We start from the raw sequence: 20,270 nt of genomic DNA, 5'->3' as shown, positions 1-20,270 counted from the left end.
TGGATTTAAGTTAACGAGGCGTTACCTCAGCAACACGCTATCCAGTTTCTCCTTATCAGCCGTGCAGTCATCATTAATACAGACGCTCACATAGACCTTGCAGAAGGACCGGAATTTTTTCTGCAGGAGGTTCCAGACTATGGATCGCACCTGCAAAGGACAGGAGAGGGGGAGAGCGTCAGTGGTGGGGAGGGATATTGTGTCTGATCACAGTGATCCAGGACCGGGATACAATGCATCAAGAACAGCATGGGAAAAAAACCCTCCAAACCTCTGGAGGAACTCAGCAGGTCAGGCAGCATAGGTGGAGGAAAAGAGATGGTGGATGTTTTGGGTTGAGATCTTCTATCAGGACATCCGATGCAGCGTCTCAACTCGAAACACACTGTAGACTTCACCTTTCCCTCCAACTGATGCTGTCTGATCCTCCAACACTTTGAGTTTTGCTCCGGATTCCAGGATTTGATATTTCTTGTGTCTCCCGGAAGAATGTGTTTATTCTGAGACTTTATTTTACACAACATAGAGACATAGAAAATAGGTGCAGGAGTAGGCCATTCGGCCCTTCTAGCCTGCACCGCCATTCAATATGATCATGGCTGATCATCCAATTCAGTATCCCATACCTGCCTTCTCTCCATACCCCCTGATCCCTTTAGCCACAAGTGCCACATCTAACTCCCTCTTAAATATAGCCAATGAACTGGCCTCAACTACCTTCTGTGGCAGAGAATTCCACAGCATACATGGCGCAGCGGTGGAGTTGCTGCCTTACCACGCCTGAGATGCGGGTTCGATCCTGACTATGAATGCTGTCTGTATGGAGTTTGTACCTTCTCCCTGTGACCTTGTGAGTTTTCTCCGGTGCCCTGGTTTCCCCCCACACTCCAAAGGCATGTAGGTTTGTAGGTTAATTGGTTTCGGTAAAGAGAGAAAAATTGTCCCTCGTGTGTAGAACAGTGGATGGGGTAATCGCTGGTCGTCGTGGACTCGGTTGGCGAAAGGCCTGTTTCCGTGCTATATCCCTAAACTAAGCTAAATAAGTGGAACAAAATGGCCCAGAGTATCACACAGGAACATTGTTAAGAAATAATTGATCAGAACAAATTACTAAAGTTGGTGAGCAAAGGAGGATTTTTTTAAGACAAGTCTTAAGACAGAAAGGGAGGCAGAGGTTAGGAAGGGAATTCCAGGGCTCGGTGTCCAGGCAGCTGAAGGCATGACCATCAATGGAGGAGCAATGGGATGAATTGGATGAATGAAGCCCCAGCCTATCCAACCTCTCCCTATAACTCAAGCCCGCAAGCCCAGGTAACATCCTGGTGAATCTCTTCCGCACACTTTGCAACCTAATAATATCTTCTATAGATGGGCAACCAGAACTATACACAGTGCGCACCACCAGACTCAGGAAATGCTTCTTCATGTCTGTTATCAGGCTTCTGAACAGTCCTTCCATAAGCTAGGGTAAGGTCTGATTCACCTCTACCCCATGGTGGACATTGGACTTTGCCTCTGGAACTGGTGCGCTACAATGCTGAGAACTATATTCTGCACTCTGTGTCATCCCCTTTGGTCTACCTATTGTACTTACGTTTGCTTTGGCTGTATTTACATACAGTATTATATGATCTGATTGATAGTGTGCAAAACAAAACCTTTCACTGTAAATGACAATAATAAACCGAAACCTAAACTTAAAACTAAGATCCTTCCTGCAGCTGGGCGACCAGAACTGCACACATTACTCCAAATGTGGTCTCGACCTGTACAACTGTATCATGATGTCCCAACTTTTGGCCTCAATACCCTTCCCAATGAAGGCTTCGCTACCAGTCCACCTGACCCACCACCTTTATGGAACCGTGCACCTGTAGTCCCAGATCTCTCTGCTCTACAACACTCTCCATTTACCGTGTAAGTCCTGCCTGGTTTGATATACCGAAGTGCAATACCTCTCCCTTGTCGGCGTGGTGAAGGTTTACCTCTTGCAATGGTCGGGGTTTGTGGGCGAGGCTGTATCTGGCCCAGTCACTGCTGAACCTCTCCAGGTAGCGTATTCTGTCTATGCGGAAGTTCTGATTCTTCATGAGGTTAGAACATCGGCTGACCTCGTCCTTCAGCTCGCCGGTGCTGGGTCTAGGAGAGGGAACACAGCCCATCACAGGGTCAACTCTGGCTTCTTAGAGCAAAGGCAAGGGCAAATAAACCAAACAAACACACTGTGAATGGGGACACTGCTATCAGACTACTGAACGGTCCTCCCATAACTAGGTTTAGTTTAGTTTATGGACACAGCATGGAAACAGGTCCACCGAGTCCGTGCTGACCAGCAATCATCCCGTACACTAGTTCTGTCCTACACACTAGGGACAATTTACACAAGCCAATTACCCTACAAATCAGACCATCTTTGGGTTGTGGAAGGAAACGGGTGCATCCGAAGAAAACCCACAAGCTCACAGGAAAAAAATACAACCTGGTGCTGCACCACTGTGTCACCCTGCCTCTAAGGTTTAGTCCCAATCTTCCAACCTACCTCATTGGCGACTTGCACTTTTTCTCTGTAATTGCAACACTATAACACTATATTGATTCCTGGGATGGCAGGACTTTCATATGAAGAAAGACTGGATAGACTCGGCTTGTACTCGCTGGAATTTAGAAGATTGAGGGGGGATCTTCTAGAAACTTACAAAATTCTTAAGGGGTTGGACAGGCTAGATGCAGGAAGATTGTTCCCAATGTTGGGGAAGTCCAGAACAAGGGGTCACTGTTTAAGGATAAGGGGGAAGTCTTATATTCAGGAATACTGTCAGTATTACAGTAGAGCAAAGGGGATTACAGAGGCATGAGGCACGAGCTGGCCAAAATTGACTGGAAGGAGGCCCTAGCAGGGAAGACGGTAGAACAGCAATGGCAGGTATTCCTGGGAATAATGCAGAGGTTGCAGGATCAATTTATCCCAAAGAGGCGGAAAGACTCTAAGGGGAGTAAGAGACACCTGTGGCTGACAAGGGAAGTCAAGGACAGCATAAAAATTAAGGAGAGGAAGTATAACATAGCAAAGAAGAGTGGGAAGACAGAGGATTGGGACTCTTTTAAAGAGCAACAAAAGTTAACTAAAAAGGCAATACGGGGAGAAAAGATGAGGTACGAGGGTAAACTAGCCAATAATATAAAGGAGGATAGCAAAAGTTTTTTTAGGTACGTGAAGAGGAAAAAAATAGTCAAGGCAAATGTGGGTCCCTTGAAGACAGAAGCAGGGGAATTTATTATGGGGAACAAAGAAATGGCAGACGAGTTAAACCGTTACTTTGGATCTGTCTTCACTGAGGAAGATACACACAATCTCCCAAATGTCCTAGGGGCCGGAGAACCTAGGGTGATGGAGGAACTGAAGGAAATCCACATTAGGCAGGAAATGGTTTTGGGTAGACTGATGGGACTGAAGGCTGATAAATCCCCAGGGCCTGATGGTCTGCATCCCAGGGTACTTAAGGAGGTGGCTCTAGAAATAGTGGAAGCATTGGAGATCATTTTTCAATGTTCTATAGATTCAGGATCAGTTCCTGTGGATTGGAGGATAGCAAATGTTATCCCACTTTTTAAGAAAGGAGGGAGAGAGAAAACGGGTAATTATAGACCAGTTAGTCTGACATCAGTGGTGAGGAAGATGCTGGAGTCAATTATAAAAGACGAAATTGCTGAGCATTTGGATAGCAGTAACAGGATCATTCCGAGTCAGCATGGATTTATGAAGGGGAAATCATGCTTGACAAATCTACTGGAATTTTTTGAGGATGTAACTAGGAAAATTGACAGGGGAGAGTCAGTGGATGTGGTGTACCTCGACTTTCAGAAAGCCTTCGACAAGGTCCCACATAGGAGATTAGTGGGCAAAATTAGAGCACATGGTATTGGGGGTAGGGTACTGACATGGATAGAAAATTGGTTGACAGACAGAAAGCAAAGAGTGGGGATAAATGGGTCCCTTTCAGAATGGCAGGCAGTGACCAGTGGGGTACCGCAAGGTTCGGAGCTGGGACCCCAGCTATTTACGATATACATTAATGACTTAGATGAAGGGATTATAAGTACCATTAGCAAATTTGCAGGTGATACTAAGCTGGGGGGTAGTGTGAATTGTGAGGAAGATGCAATAAGGCTGCAGGGTGACTTGGACAGGTTGTGTGAGTGGGCGGATACATGGCAGATGCAGTTTAATGTAGATAAGTGTGAGGTTATTCACTTTGGAAGTAAGAATAGAAAGGCAGATTATTATCTGAATGGTGTCAAGTTAGGAAGAGGGGATGTTCAACGAGATCTGGGTGTCCTAGTGCATCAGTCACTGAAAGGAAGCATGCAGGTACAGCAGGCAGTGAAGAAAGCCAATAGAATGTTGGCCTTCATAACAAGAGGAGTTGAGTATAGGAGCAAAGAGGTCCTTCTACAGTTGTACCGGGCCCTGGTGAGACCGCACCTGGAGTACTGTGTGCAGTTTTGGTCTCCAAATTTGAGGAAGGATATTCTTGTTATTGAGGGCATGCAGCGTAGGTTCACTAGGTTAATTCCCGGAATGGCGGGACTGTCGTATGTTGAAAGGCTGGAGCAATTAGGCTTGTATACACTGGAATTTAGAAGGATGAGGGGGGATCTTATTGAAACATATAAGATAATTAGGGGATTGGACACTTTAGAGGCAGGAAACATGTTCCCAATGTTGGGGGAGTCCAGAACAAGGGGCCGCAGTTTAAGAATAAGGGGTAGGCCATTTAGAACGGAGATGAGGAAGAACTTTTTCAGTCAGAGAGTGGTGAAGGTGTGGAATTCTCTGCCTCAGAAGGCAGTGCAGGCCAGTTCATTGGATGCTTTCAAGAGAGAGCTGGATAGAGCTCTTAAGGATAGCGGAGTGAGGGGGTATGGGGAGAAGGCAGGAACGGGGTACTGATTGAGAGTGATCATCCATGATCGCATTGAATGGCGGTGCTGGCTCGAAGGGCTGAATGGCCTACTCCTGCACCTATTGTCTATTGTCTATTGTCTTTTAGGACCGAGATGAGAATTTTTTTTTTCACACAGAGAGTGGTGAATCTGTGGAATTCTCTGCCACAGAAGGTAGTTGAGGCCAGTTCATTGGCTATATTTAAGAGGGAGTTAGATGTTGCCCTTGTGGCTAAAGGGATCAGGGGGTATGGAGAAAATGCAGGTACGGGATACTGAGTTGGATGATCAGGAGGCTCAAAGGGCTGAATGACTTACTCCTGCACCTATTTTCTATGTTTCTAAGTTTCTATTCCGTACTCTGGTATTTTTCTCCTTGCGTTACCTGTGGCACTTGTGTATGGTTTGATTGTACTCATTGATTGTATGATTTGAACCAATGCCAATAGAGCTATTATCAATTCAATGGTCCAAATGGCCTCCTTTCATGCTCTAACTTCTCTTCTCTGATTGCGGTTAGCAGTGCACGTCACCCAGAGTCTATTCCCGTCTGAGACGGGTTACTCACCGGTCTTGGAAAAGACTCAGGAACTTTGAGTAAGAAACCAGGGCGGTTTGTGGGTCTCCAACTTTGGTCAAGATGCTGTGCAGCTGATTCTCCGAGAGATCGATCTGGAAGTATTTCTCAAGGATCTCCTTGAATGCTTGTGGGGCAATGGCTTCCTCTCCTGAAACCTCAGCTTTCCTACAAGGAGAGGAATGAGAGCATAAGACCTTCACACAAAGGAGTAGAATTAGGCCATTCGGTCCATCGTCTACTCTGCCATTCAATCATGGGTGATCTACCTTTCTCTCTCAACCCCATTCTCCTCACTTCTCCCCATAACCCCTGACACCCTTACTAATCAATAGCCTATCAATCTCCTATCAATTGACAGGCTATTGATTACTAAGGGTGACAAAGGGTTTAAAAGTACCCAATGACCTGACCTCCACAGTTATCTATGGCAATGAATTCCACAGATTCACCATCGTCTGGCTAAAGAAATTCCTCCTCATCTCTATTCCAAAGCTACATCTTTTTATTCTGAGGCTGAGCAGTCTGGTCCTAGACTCTCTCCACCACTCTCCCAAAAGTAATATCTGTTGAGCATGTTAGGAACAGTAAAGCATTCAATTTCAATCCAACAACCTTTCTGATGTCTGCCTCAGCTCCATTTACCCGCCTTGGTTCCATCAACATTAATAGTCCTGACCAACAAAAATCTACTGCTCTCAGTTTCAAGTATATTTTCAGATTTCACTGCTGTGGATGTGGACTGTTGGAGCTACTCAGCTGGTCAGGCAGCATCTGTGGAGAGAGAAACAGAGTTAACACTTCAGGCCCAGGACACTTCAGGACTGGGAAAAGTTAGAGAAAAACAATCAAGTTTTAAGATGGAAGAGGAAGTGGGAAAGGGAAGGAGGAAGTGAGGAAGAGGAAGGGGAAACCAATAGATGGGCAAAGGCAGAAAGAGAAAGAATTGTTGAAGATGAATGATTGGAAAAGTATGAAAACTAGTTGGTTTAGGTTTGTGGAAAAAGTGAGGAGGAGAGTACGTACAGTGTACATACTCCAATGATAAATGCAGCAATAAATACAACAGCAAGTGTAAAACAACACAACGGTGCAAGATTGTGAAGCAATATCAGAGTAATAGAAAACAATAATGGCATTAGTACAATAACAGAATTAACAATTAGTACAACGATTAGTACTAATGATTAGTACCAACAATTAATACTAACAATTAATAATAACAGTTAGTAGTAACAATTAATACCAACAATTAATAATAACAAATAATTAAGACTAACAAACAATTAATAATAAACAAAAATTATTAATTAATGATTAATACTTACTGATCAATTAATACTAACAATTAGTACTAACAATTATTAGCAATTAGTACAAACAATTAGTACCATAATGGAATTATTAATAACAATGGATTACGGCGGAGATTGACAGATTCTTGATTCGTAAGGGTGTCAGGGGTTATGGGGAGAAGGCAGGAGAATGGGATTGAGAGGGAAAGATAGTTCAGAATCAGAATCAGAATCAGAATCAGAATAACCTTTATTGTCATCCAAAAAAACAAGTCTTTTGGACAAGATTTTGTCACCCACAGTCCAACAATAAGAGTAATAAAAATAAGCAATTGCACACACAATCACAAACCAACACAAAACAAAAAAAAAGAGAAACATCCATCACAGTGAGTCTCCTCCAGTCACCTCCTCACTGTGATGGAACGCCAGATCAGCCATGATTGAATGGGGGAGTAGACTTGATGGGCTGAATGTCCTTATTCTGCTCCTAGAACATGAATAATGGAATAAGTACAACAATACAACAGTGCAAGATTGCAGTGCAAAGCAGTACAAAAGAATACCACCATAACGAGATAACTGAAAGAGATGGAGTTCAGAGTAAGGATACATGGCAGCACCTCCAGGAAGGAGGTGTGAAAGGTGATTGGTTCAGAAGGGAAGAAGCTGTTCTTAGGTCTGGATGTCGGGGCTTTCCAGCTCCCACATCATCGCCCAGAGGTAGAGGCGAGAAAGGGGAATGACGAGGATGGGGGTATCCTTGATGGTACCTCCTGCCTTCCTGATGTAACTCCTCGCAGCCTAGTGCCATCTTATAACAGGGTCAACAAAACTGAACACACACCATTGGCAGTCTCACCAATATCTTATACAACAATAATGTAACGTCCCAACGTCCGTACTAATTTCCCTGATGGATGACGACCAAGTTACCAAGACCCTTCTTCACCACCCTATCTGCCTGTGACACCACTTACAGTGAATGATGCTCTTGCACTCCAAGATCCCTCTGCTCCACAACACTCTCCAGAACTGCGCTACTGTTCAATTATTCAACACTATTTATTTCTCCCTTACATCCTCTATACGGTCAAAGAGGGAGACTTACTGAGGTTGATTGCAAGTCAATTTAACTCTACAAAGCGAAACATGTAGGTACCTGAAATTGGTCAACAGCTGTAGGTAGAGTCGATGACACTGGTTTAGCAAGTTGACCGTGGCCTCTGAGGATGTCAGGTTGCACTTCACGCCCCTCAATCCTCCTCCCTCACTGCCGGGCAAGGGAAAGAGGGAGAGAGAAATTGGTAGATAATAATAATTTTAAAATGAATGCTGATCTTTTATGAGGAGTTAGCAAAGCAGGAGGAAAATAATTAAGCAACAAAGAGGCAGATGAATGGGTACCCTCTGCAACACTAGCACAAGGTGATTTTGGGGATAATTATGAACCAAAGACACACTGACTGGCCATTTAACACAACAGCCACAGGTCGAAGATTGGTGGTTGACTCGTATGGGTCAAATCCAGGGACATTCCACCACCTACAAGACGGGTTCAATCCTGACCGTGAATGCTGCCCGTGCAGAGTTTGCTAGACTCGACCTCGCCTGTAAACCTCTCCTCCTGAAGCGATCGGGGGCACCAGTGGAGGGGGCGGGTGGCCCAGTCCATAGAGAGGGTAGGGAACAGAGTACAGCAGCCACCCCTCCATCCGCTGGGCACAGGGAGGTTACCTGGCATTTAACTGTGGCAGCAGCTTGTGGAACAGGCTCAGAGTCGATCGGCTTTGCAGCTTTTTCACGAATGTCACGTAATCCACCAGCCCATCCTTTCGTCTCAGGTTGAACCTAACCGGAGGGAACAGTCACAGTCAACATTCGAGGGGAGCCCAAGGCATGACTCCACCAACGAGACAGAGACCCAGTGTGGCTGTTGCTCAGATATGTACAGAGGTACAGGGAGAGGGATGGGGTTACGGTGACAGGGAATGATGTACGGGCCAGAGAGGCTTTCAGAGACAGGGAGAGGTTAGAGGCCAGAGGGGGTTACAGAGACTGGGAGGGGTGTAGGGTCCAGAGGGGGTTATAGAGACAGGGAGGGGTGTAGGGGCCAATGAGGGTCGCAGAGACAGGGAGGGGTTTAGGGTCGGAGGGGGTTACAGAAAAGGGGAGTGGTGTAGGTTCCAGAGGGGGTTACAGAGACGGGGAGAGATGAGGGGTATGACTCCATGATTCTATGGATGTTTAAACCCATAGCATTGTGCACGGGGTTACTGTCTCAAACACTGGGCAGCTGTGATCTCTTGGGAAACACGGCATAGTTTACTGATTTCCAAGAAAAGCAATGGAGGAGAAAGAGTTAAACCATGGCCTCTAAAGAGCACAGAAACAAGCCCTTCGGCCCAACACATCCATGCTGACCAAGATGCCCCATCGATGCTAGTTCCACCTGTCCACGTTTTGGCTCATATCCCTCTAAACCTATCCTATCCATGTACATGTCCGGAGGTAGACACAAAATGCTGGAGTGAATCAGCAGGACAGGCAGCATCTCTGGAGAGAAGGAATGGGTGACGTTTCGGGTCGAGACCCTTCTTCAGACATGTCCAAATATCTTTTCATTGCCATTGTACCCACCTTAACTGCCTCCTCTGACAGTTCGTTCCATGTTGGCAAAAAGCCAAATGAGGCACAAAAAGACAACCAGAGCTGTCCTGACCTCCCATCTACCTCGTTGGAGACCTTCTATTTACTTAGACTTCACTGGATTTCACCTTGCACTTATTCCCTTCATCCTGTATCTGTACACTGTGGACGGCTTGATCGTAGGTATGTATGGTCTTTTCACTGACTAGATAGCATGGAACAAAAAAGCCTTTCATCAAACCTCAGTAAATGTGATAACAAACTAAACTAAACTTAACTTCTGATCGTAGGTATTGGGTAATGCTGTAGAGTCACAGAGCTGTACAGCACAAAAACAGGCCCTTCGGCCTACCTTATCTATGCCAACCAAGTTGGCATATTGGGGCAGTTCCATTTGCCTGCATTTGGCTGGCCTAAACCATAAACCTATTCCCTCTAGTTTTAGACTCCCCTACCTCACCCATATATCTGCCCAAATGCATTAAAGGGGAGCGAATCATGGGAAGTTCGTGTTTGGGATTCAGGATTTCTGGAGGCAGGGGTCCGGGGAGAAGTGACATAGGACATAGTTGGAACATAGAACAGTACAGCACAGAAATGTGCCAAACATGATACCAAGTTAAACTGATCTCATCTGCCTGTACATGATCTATATCCCTCTATTTCCTGCACTTCCATGTTCCTAAGTTCATAGGTCACAGGAGCAGAATTAGGCCAATCGGTCCAGAGAGACTACTCTGCCATTAAATCATGGCTGATCTATCCTTCCCTCTGAACCCCATTCTCCTGGCTTCTCCCCTATCTAACTGTTTCAATGCCTCTTAAATGCCACCATTGGCCTCTTAAATGCCACCATTGTACCTGCCTCCAACACCCTTCCCTGCAGCACGTTCCAGGCCCTCACCACCCTCAGTGTAAAAAACCTGCCCTGCAACATCTCCATGAAACTTTCCACTTCTCACCTTAAAGCTATGCCCACTCGTGTTGGACATTTCCACCCTGGGGCAAAGGCTCTGACTGTCTACTCTATCCATACCTCTCATAGTTATATGACACAGTGGTTCTCCACAGAGGAGAGGTAGTGTTGACTCTGCTGGCAGAGGGAGTGGTGCAGAGAGGAGGCAGCGAGCGCTGTGTACCTTGATAACAGGTGTTCCAAATCCATGACAAACATCGCAATCTTTAAATCGACCAGCGCGTGTCGGAATCCACTCTTGCTGATCTGCAACACAGCAAGAAGTTAGCTGCTTGTTTTCAATAACTCTGCAGTAGAAGGTGAGGTGAGTACTTTGAAATATCATCGGGATATTTATAAGAGGGAGAGTGTGATTCGTTTGGGTGTAAAACAAGAAACTGCAGATGCTGCTTTACTAAGCAAAGACACAAAGTGCTGGAGTAACTCAACGGGTCAGATAGCATCACTGGGGAACATGTAGACCATGCGGGGCTGTGGGGGGAGAGCGTGGGATTGGTGGCTGTGAGGAGAGAGGGGGCAGTGGGGTTAGTGTGATGACTGATACAGGGCTGTGGGAAGAGTGCGGGGCAGTGGGGTTAGTGTGGGGATGGATACAGGACTGTGGGGAGAGGGTGGGATTAGTGTGGGGATGGATACATTGCTGTGGGGAGAGAGCGGGGCGGTAGGGTTAGGGTGGGATTGATGGCTGTGAGGAGAGAGGGGGGCAGTGGGATTAGTGTGATGACTGATACAGGGGGTGGGGAGAGAGTGGGGCTTTGGGAGACTTACCAAACCATTGGCTTCTTTGTCGTACTTGGCAAACTCATGGAGGACAGATATGCCGGCTTCGTCAAGCTGGAATACATGGGAGAGACCTTAGGTGAATAGATTGCTCTATCCCAGCCCAACACATCAACCCTCTTCCAGCCCTCTGCCTCCATGTCAGATCATCTGAAACTCACCTGACCACTCTACCTTCACTCCTTCCCTCTCTCCCTCCCCTTCCTTCTCTCCCTCTCTCCCTCCTCTCCCTCTCTCATCCCTCTCTCCCTCCCTCCCTGTCAACCTCCCTCCCTCCTCCCCTTCGACCCACCCTCCCTCCTTCCATCTCCCTCCCTCCCTACTGCAGAGAAAACCCACGTGCATACGGGAAGAACGTACAAACTCCGTACAGACAGCATCCGTAGTCAGGATCGAACCCGGGGTCTCTGGCTCGGTAACTCTACCGCTGCGCCACTGTGCCTGCTGCCTTCTGTGTGAAAAAGTTGCCCCTCAGGTTGCTATGAAATCTCGCCCCTCTCACTGTGTGTTGGGGATTTTGGGAGCCATGGGTGAGAAGGGTGGCGTGAGACTCCCCACAAGACCAGTTTCTCACGCCATCCCCACCCCCACCCCACCCCCACACTCCCCTCCCACCACCCTCCGTCAACCCCAGCGTAAAATTCATGCGACTAACTCTCCCGGAACGAGACGACCTTGAACCGTAACACAAACAGCTGCTAAATGTAAAATATTTTTAAACAAGGGTCTCGTGTTCTGTATGCAGCTGGTAACCTGACAGACGTACAGCTGGAAATAATTGCGTTCCTGGTTAGAAATGCTGAGCTTTTAAGCCAACGCCTCAGGTGCAATCCATCTCCTCTTTGACATCTGGTAACCCTACTGCCTGCCTGCCGCACCGAGGCACAGGCAATTGGCAGAAAGCGAACCCAGATATAGAAAAGTGCCACACTGGTAGAATAGAGCAGATGGAGGTAAGAATTGGCAGCGATTCACTTCACCTCAAGAGTTTTCAAACCGCTGACAAATGAGTCAGATCAGAACTAAGGGATGAGCTTGTCATTTGTCCAACGGTCCAGCCTCCCAAATCCGCGCCACTGCCAAAACCAGGATTTATTGTCCATCCGAGAGTCAAGTCAAGAGAGTCAACTTAAGTCACAGTCAACAGTCAAGAGAGGCAAGAGTTCAGTGCTTGATTGTCGTATGTACCGGCAATGGCACAATGAAATTCGTACCTGCTGCGGCATAACAGGCATGTTAATCCAATAACACACAGATCAATATTTAATAATCGATAGTGCAACGTGTTAGTTTAGTTTAGAGATAGAGGGTGGAAACAGACCCTTCGGCTCACCGAGTCCACGCCGACCAGCGACTACCCGGTACACGAGCATTATTCTACACACTGGGGAGAATTTACGGGAGTCAACTAGCCTACAGACCTGTGCATCTCTGATGATGTGGGAGGAAACCAGAGAAAACCCACGCGGTCACAAGGAGAGCGTGCAAACTCCGTAGTCAGCACCCATGGTCAGGATCGAACCTGGGTCTCTGGTGCTGTAAGGCAGCAACTCTACCGCTGCGCCGCTGCGCCACTGTGCCGTCTTCAAATTAATAGCAGTAATACTAGGTAACTATAAACAGAGTGTGAGTTTACAAGGAGTGGGGAATCTGAGGGAGAGACCGGCTTTGACTTCTCTGCCATACTTTACCCACCTTGTCTCTGAATATCCTGTCCATGTCATCACTGGCATCAACAGCGCCGTGTGGTGGGACGTGTTTGGTTTTGGCCGGTGGTGTTGCCGGGTTGAAATCTGAAAGAGATGAAGAACCTTGTTGTTCCAGGTGTGGACTCTTATACACCGGCGAGACCAAGCGCAGACTGGGCGATCGTTTCGCTGAACACCTTCGCTCTCCGCCTTGGCCTACGCGATCTCCCGGTTGCCAAACACTTTAACTCCCCCTCCCATTCCCATACTGACCTTTCTGTCCTGGGTCTCCTGTATTGTCAGTGAGGCCACAAGCAAATTGGAGGAACAGCATCTCATATTTTGCCTGGGCAGCTTACACCCAGCATTATGATTATTGATTTCTCTAATTTCAAATAACCCTTGCATCCCCTCTCTCTCCGTCCCTCCCCCACCCGAGTCATCGTATTAGTTTCACTGTCATCCTGCTGAGTTTCATTTTTTCTACCACTCGTGATCCCCTTTCCCAAAGCTAACCGTGGACCATCTACCTTTTCTTGATCATCGTTGCTGGCTTTGATTTGTCCTTTTGCATGCCTTTCATTCATTTGTTCTATGTACCTTTTCATATCTCTCGTTTCCCTCTCCCCGACTCTCAGTCTGAAGAAGGGTCTCGACCCGAAACACCACCTATTCATTTCCCCCAGAGATGCTGCCTGACCCGCTGAGTTACTCCAGCACTCTGTGTCTATCTTGGGTGCAAACCAGCACCTGCAGTTCCTTCCTACACAGCCTTATTGATGTTCGTCGTGTTGGTGAAACCTGGGACTGGGAATTGCTAAACAAGTTCACAAATCAAATTGAGAAGGCAAGATAGATTGCCTTCCATTGAATGACAGAGTAGACTTGATGGGCCGACTGGCCTAACTCTGCTCCTTGAACTTATAAATCAAACATTGGTCTTAACATGGGCAAATGGGACTAGCTAAGTTGGGCATCTTGGTGTCAGCTTGAGAAAACTGGGCCAAGGGCCTGTTTCTGTGCTGTGTGACTGCATGACTCATGAGTACAAGATCACGAGAGTCCAGGGGTAAAAAGACGGAAGGTATTGAAGAGTTCTGAATTGTCAAGCTAGACAATGGTATGTAGGTGGAAGGGGTGGAGGAGGAGAGAAATAGGTGCGAGTCCAGGTGGGGCCCAGGGAAGGAGGGGTGCGGAAAGAAAAAGAGAGTGTGGGGAGAAAGGGGAGGGGTAGAGTTTATAATGACCTAAAATTGGAGAACTCAACGTTCATACCGTTGTGTTGGAAGCTGCCCAAGCAGAATATGAGGTGCTATTCCTCCAGTATGCGTGTGGCCTCACTGTGGCAACGGAGGAGGCCCAGGACAGAAAGGTCAGCGTGGGAATGGGAATGGGAAGGGGAGTTAAAATGGTTAGCAACCGGGAGATCCAGCAGGCCTTGGCGGGCCGAGCGCGAGTGTTCGGCGAAACGGTCGCTGAGTCTACGCTTGGTCTCGCCGGCGTACAGGAGGCCTCGTGGGGAACACTGGATGCAGGATGAATTACCTGTTCTACACGCTGGTGTCAGGTCCATTGCTCCACAAGAACCGGTTTGTTGACCACTTATTCCAAGTTCATTTAGAAGCTGGACGGTGGGAATTTCCAATTTCCTTTCCTTATTTACCCTGCCAAGAGAACGCAGCGTCGTTACAAGAAATAGTGACGACGATCCTTTATTGTCACATGTACGTGGTACCGTGAAATTCTTTGCTTTGCGTACAAAGCACAAGCATGCAAAGAGTCGCTGCATGTAGGGGCAGACAAAATTACAAGGCATTCATTGTAGCCCCGATATTATACTTCCACAGTGCGGCGCTCCCTCAGTACTGCCCTTCCCACAGTGCGGCGCTCCCTCACCGCTCCTCCCACAGTGAGGTGCTCCCTCAGTACTGCCCCTCCCACAGTGCGGAGCTCCCTCACCCCCGTCCCTCCCACAGTACGGCGCTCCCTCACCGCCCCTCCCACAGTGCGGCACTCCCTCAGTACTGCCCCTCCCACAATACGGCGCTCCCTCAGTACTGCCCCACCCACAGTGTGGCGTTCCCTCAGTAATGACACTACGGGAAGAATACTGACAAGCTGAGATTAGGAGACAACGTTTATCTGCACTTTCTGCCTGTTGTTTCGCTGGCTGCCAATAACCAATCAGCCAGCATTATCTGCGGTGAATTATAAATATGTATTTTGATCGAACCTGTGCTGACTGTGCAAGGTTAGATCATTACTGCACAAGGCTGTCTCTTGTGTTTAGTGTGTGAGACAGAGAGGCAGCCAAAGCATCGCGCTGACAACATCGACTTACTTTGTGTTCACCACGATGCTTCCTGACTTCCTTTCATCTGTGATAAAAGTGTTTATTTCAGCAACTAGTGAATGTTTCTGTCCAATTCAGCATGAATACGTGCAGGGCAACATTAATAACATTGCGGTAACATGGATAGCGGATATGACCGTCAAGTGGGCCGAGGGATGGCAAATGGTGTTTAATTTAGATAAATCCCTGTTTCCATGCTCCATGCTCTATGGGTCAAATAACACACGACAAATAATGTCCAAAAAACTCAGCACCTCTTTCCCCGTCCACCTACATTCCTTCACGACTCGTAACTCTTCTATCCTTGTCTCACACTTGTCTTTACATCTCTGGCCTTTGTCCAACCATCTGCCAATCAACCTGTATCCACATATCATTCGTCAGCCTTTCCACCCCCTCTTCCAGCTTTCTTCCCCCACACTACAATCAGTCTGAAGAAAGGTCCCGAACCAAGACATCACCTATCCATGTTCTCCAGAGTCTGACCCACTGAGTACCTCCAGTATATTGTGTCCTTATTTTTAAATGTGTATTGATTAAGTGTTTTGACTTGCAAATAGCGCGCCCCTGGTTCCATGACTATATTTATAAAAACAGTCAATACTGGTCGCACATTGACGCAGTGGTAGAGCTGCTGCTTTACAGCGCCAGAACCCAGGTTCGATCCTGACTACGGGTGCTATCTGTTCGGAGTTGGTATGCCATAACCCCTGACACCCCCACACTCCTCTGCACTCCAAAGGCGCACAGCATTGTAGGTTAATTGGCTTCAGTAAAAATTGTAAATTGTCCCTTGTGTGTGTAGGATAGTGTACGGGACAGATGTACCGGGATGAAGAATCTGTTTCCACGCTGTATCTCTAAAGTCTAAAGTAAAGACTAAAGAGAGAGCATTGAAAGTTTACATTCCCAGATGAGCAGTCCCACAGGGCAGCACGCCTTCAGCCCTGATCCTACAGCAGTGTTGGACGTCCCCACACTAACCCTGAGAGAGCAGCGTTCCCTCAGCACAGAGCTACCTCTACACCACCACCCTGGCAGCGCGGCACACCCACTCCACTGCCCCTCTACCTTAGTTGACTGGAGTTTAATGTATTTATTGTCAGTGTACAGACACAGTAAGAAGTTTGCTCTGCATGCTATCTAGTCAAGTCATCCTCTACATAAATCCAATTGCGCAGTGGGGGAGTTGCTGCCTCGCAGCGCCAGAGACCCGGGATCGATCCTGACTACAAATGCTGCCTGTACGGAATTTGTACGTTCTCCCTGAGACCGCGTGGGGGTTTTCTCCCGGTGCTCCGGTTTCTCTCACACTCCAAAGACGTGCCGTTTGTTGCTTAATTGACTTCTGTAAATTGTCCATAGTGTTCAGGATAGAACTAGTGAACAAGTGAATCGCTGGTCGGCACGGACTTGATGGGCCAATGGGCCTGTTTCCACACTGTATCTCGAAAACTAAAACTAATAGATCTTCTCCTGGAGCAGGTCATAGTGAGATCCGGCAGCATCTTGCAACTTCCAAGTATGATCTAGCGCTAAGGCGAGATGCAATTTCTTATTTTCTCACTTTATGACCCGATAAAGTAGGGGAGTTGAACTTGCTTAGATCATTTTGTGAATTTCGTCATGTCCTGACATTGATATAGGGTCAATCTCGGACACTGATTCTGCCCACGTCTAATGGAATTTGTTCGAGGCAACCTGCCCAGTGTTGTGGAAAATGGGACTGAAATATCAGGTGCGTTAATGCCTTTAGATGCCACTGTCAGCCAGCCTACTTAAACGATCGCTGTTCTATGGTGAAACAGGACTCCATCACATCAGTCATCAGTAGTCCGATCAGAACAAGATTCAGCTCTCTGTACTCTTTGCTAATGGAACGGCTATCAAATATACATGGAGGTCTCGGGGACATTAATCAATAATGTACTTTAGTAAAACAGCGAGGCTTCGCGGTATGTTTCATAGTTCCTTATGACATAGAACGAGGCCACGCGTCTCACAGAGCCATCCCACTCCTCTCTAACTTTCCCAGTCATCTATTCTCCCCACATTCCCATCAACTCCCTGCCTCATTCTACCCTCCCCACTCACGAGTTGCAAAGGGTGCAAAGAGTTTCATCAGGATATTACCTGGGTTTGCGGGCTTGAGTTTTCGGGACAGGTTGGATAGGCTGGGATTTTTTTCGATGGAGTGTAGGTGGCTGAGAGGTGACCTTATTGAGGTGTACAAGGTCTTGAGGGGCATGGATAATGTGAAGAACGCTCACAGTCTTTTCCCCAGGGTTGCGTATTCTAAAACTAGAGGCCACAGGCTTAAAGGTGAGAGGGGAAAGATTTAAAAGGGACCTCAGGGGCAACTTTTTCACTCAGAGCGTAGTCCGTATTGGAAGGAGCTGCCAGAGGAAGCTATAGAAGTGGATACAATTACAACTATTAAAAAAACATTTGGACAGATATATGGATAGGAAGGGTTTAGAGGGATTTGGGTGAAAAACTAGCCCAATATGCCAACGTGGTTGACAGGATGCCTGCTATGCTAATCTACCCACCAACCTGATTGGCATGGCAAGTTGGGTCGAAAGGCCTGTTTCCATTCTGTACAGATCAATAGACAATAGACAATAGGTGGAGGAGGAGGCCATTCGGCCCTTCGAGCCAGCACCGCCATTCAATGTGATCATGGCTGATCACTCTCAGTCAGTACCCCGTTCCTGCCTTCTCCCCATACCCCCTGACTCCGCTATCCTTAAGAGCTCTATCTAGCTCTCTCTTGAATGCAGATCTATGACTCTGCGACTGCAACTCTGTGTCTGTGTCATTGTATCACTGTGTCTCTGTGACTCTGTGTCACTGCGTCTCTGCGTCACTGTGTCTCTGTGACTGTGTCACTGCGTCTCTGCGTCACTGTGTCTCTGTGACTCTGTGTCTCTATCTCTGTGTCTCTGTGTCTGGCTCGCTGTGTCTCTGTGACTCTGTGTCTCTATCTCTGTGTCTCTGTGTCTCTGTGTCTCTGTGTCTCTGTGACTCCGTGTCTCCGTGTCTCTGTGTCTCTATCTCTGTGTCTCTGTGACTCCGTGTCTCCGTGTCTCTGTGTCTCTGTGTCTCTATCTCTGTGTCTCTGTGACTCGGTGTCTCTGTGTCTCTGTGTCTCTATCTCTGTGTCTCTGTCTCTGTGTCTCTGTGTCTCTGTGACTCTGTGACTATGTGTCTCTGTGTCTCTATCTCTGTGTCTCTGGGACTCTGTGTCTCTGTGTCTGTATGTCTCTATCTCTGTGTCGCTGTGTCTCTATCTCTGTGTCTCTGGGACTCTGTGACTATGTGTCTCTGTGTCTCTATCTCTGTGTCTCTGGGACTCTGTGACTATGTGTCTCTGTGTCTCTATCTCTGTGTCTCTGTCTCGCTGTGTACTTTATCCCCGCGTCTCTGTGTCTCTAGCTGCCCTACGTGACAGGATTTGGAGCTCAGCTCACATAGTCTGTATCTGAGTCCGTGGTCTCCCAACATCTTGTGAACATTCTGTGAAAGGATAAAGCTGCTAACTATTCATCGTTTGAATTCAGATACCCTCAGTTCAAACATAATATAAAAGTCAGCGCGGTGTCAGTCTGTGGAACCCGATCTCCACCCCACAGATGCCGGGTCGTTGCTGAGCAGAGAGAGTTCAATAGATGCTCTCGCTCAGAAACAATTTAGATTTGAACAAAGCACAAAAAGGGAAAAATCAATAAGATGACCCATTTTTATGCTCGTTAAGTACTGAAAATGACCAGCCAGTGGTTTTGATATCCGTTCCACGGATGGAAATCAATAAGTGCAGAAACACTTCCAGCTCCCTGCGAGAAGCTGCAGGGCATAGCTCCGCGAGCCGCTGGTAACGGGGACGTTAGCATTTCACAGCAGTGAAAGAGAAACAGGCAAATCAAGTGGAGTAATAGTAACCAAGCATTGTCTCCGATTTCTACACATCATCATCTCCTTCTCAGAGAGTCGTGGACATAAAGTAACACAGCACAGAAACAGGCCCTTCAGCCCAACTTGTCCATGGTGACCAACATGCCTCATCTACACTAGTCCCACCTGCCCACACCGACCAACATGCCCCGTCTACACTAGTCCCACCTGCCAGCGTTTGGCCCATATCCCTCTACTCCTTTCTTATCAATGTACCTGTCCAAATGTCTTTTTTAAAATGTTTTTATAGTACCGGTCTCAACTACCTCCTCTGGCAGCTCGTTCCATACACCCACCACCCTCTGTGTTAAAAGGTTTACCCTCAGGTTCCTATGAAATCTTTCCCCTCTCACCTTAAACCTATGTCCCCTGGTTCTTGATTCACCTACTCTGGGTAAAAGACAAAAACAACTACAAAATTTACAAGGACATTACCGGATCTGGAGGGGTTCAGTTAAGGAGAGGCTGGATAGGATGGGACTTTACTCCTTGGAGCATCAGAAGTTGAGGAGTGATCTTATAGGGGTGTATAAAATCATGCGGGTGGATGCACAGTCTTTTTCCCAGGGTTGGGGAATCAAGAACTAGATAGAGGGCATAGGTTTAAGACAAGAGGGGAAAGATTTAAAAGACACCTGAGGGGCAACTTTTCACACAGTGCGCAGTGGGTACATGGGATCTACTTTACGTTTTGCCCCTCTCACCTTAAAGCTATGCCCCTGAAGTATTTGACTTTTCCATCCTGGGGAAAAAAGGTTCTAACTGTCTACCCCTATCTATGCCTCTCATAATTTCTTATAATTTTTAATACTTTTGTCAGGCGCAGCAGTAGAGTTGCTACCTTACAACGCCAGAGACCCGGATTCAATCAGGTGCTGTCTGGACGGAGTTTGAACTTTCTCCCTGTGACCACGTGGGTTTTCTCCAGGTGCCCTGGTTTCATCCCACATCCCAAAGATGCGCAGGTCTGACATGGATAGAAAATTGGTTGGCAGACAGGAAGCAAAGAGTAGGGATTAACGGGTCCCTTTCAGAATGGCAGGCAGTGACTAGT

General features: G+C 47.2%; 1 protein-coding gene across 1 annotated transcript in view; it reads right to left on the bottom strand.

Annotated features, from left to right (window-relative positions):
• Window positions 1-20,270, bottom strand: part of LOC144603760 (EF-hand calcium-binding domain-containing protein 6-like) — a 43,863-nt gene that overhangs the window by 5,703 nt on the left and 17,890 nt on the right. The window contains exons 8-16 of the mRNA XM_078417467.1: window positions 14,455-14,573; window positions 12,917-13,014; window positions 11,210-11,275; window positions 10,605-10,687; window positions 8,554-8,667; window positions 7,979-8,089; window positions 5,513-5,689; window positions 1,986-2,139; window positions 26-150 (exon numbers count right to left, since the gene is read on the bottom strand). Coding sequence (XP_078273593.1) covers window positions 26-150; window positions 1,986-2,139; window positions 5,513-5,689; window positions 7,979-8,089; window positions 8,554-8,667; window positions 10,605-10,687; window positions 11,210-11,275; window positions 12,917-13,014; window positions 14,455-14,573 — 1,047 coding nt within the window. The remainder of the gene's footprint in view (window positions 1-25; window positions 151-1,985; window positions 2,140-5,512; window positions 5,690-7,978; window positions 8,090-8,553; window positions 8,668-10,604; window positions 10,688-11,209; window positions 11,276-12,916; window positions 13,015-14,454; window positions 14,574-20,270) is intronic.

Source organism: Rhinoraja longicauda, chromosome 20, assembly GCF_053455715.1.
Source record: "Rhinoraja longicauda isolate Sanriku21f chromosome 20, sRhiLon1.1, whole genome shotgun sequence".
NCBI classification, from domain to species: Eukaryota; Metazoa; Chordata; class Chondrichthyes; order Rajiformes; family Arhynchobatidae; genus Rhinoraja; species Rhinoraja longicauda.
The sequence above is the reverse complement of the archived record's forward strand: the minus strand, read 5'-3'. Positions and strand labels throughout refer to the sequence as shown.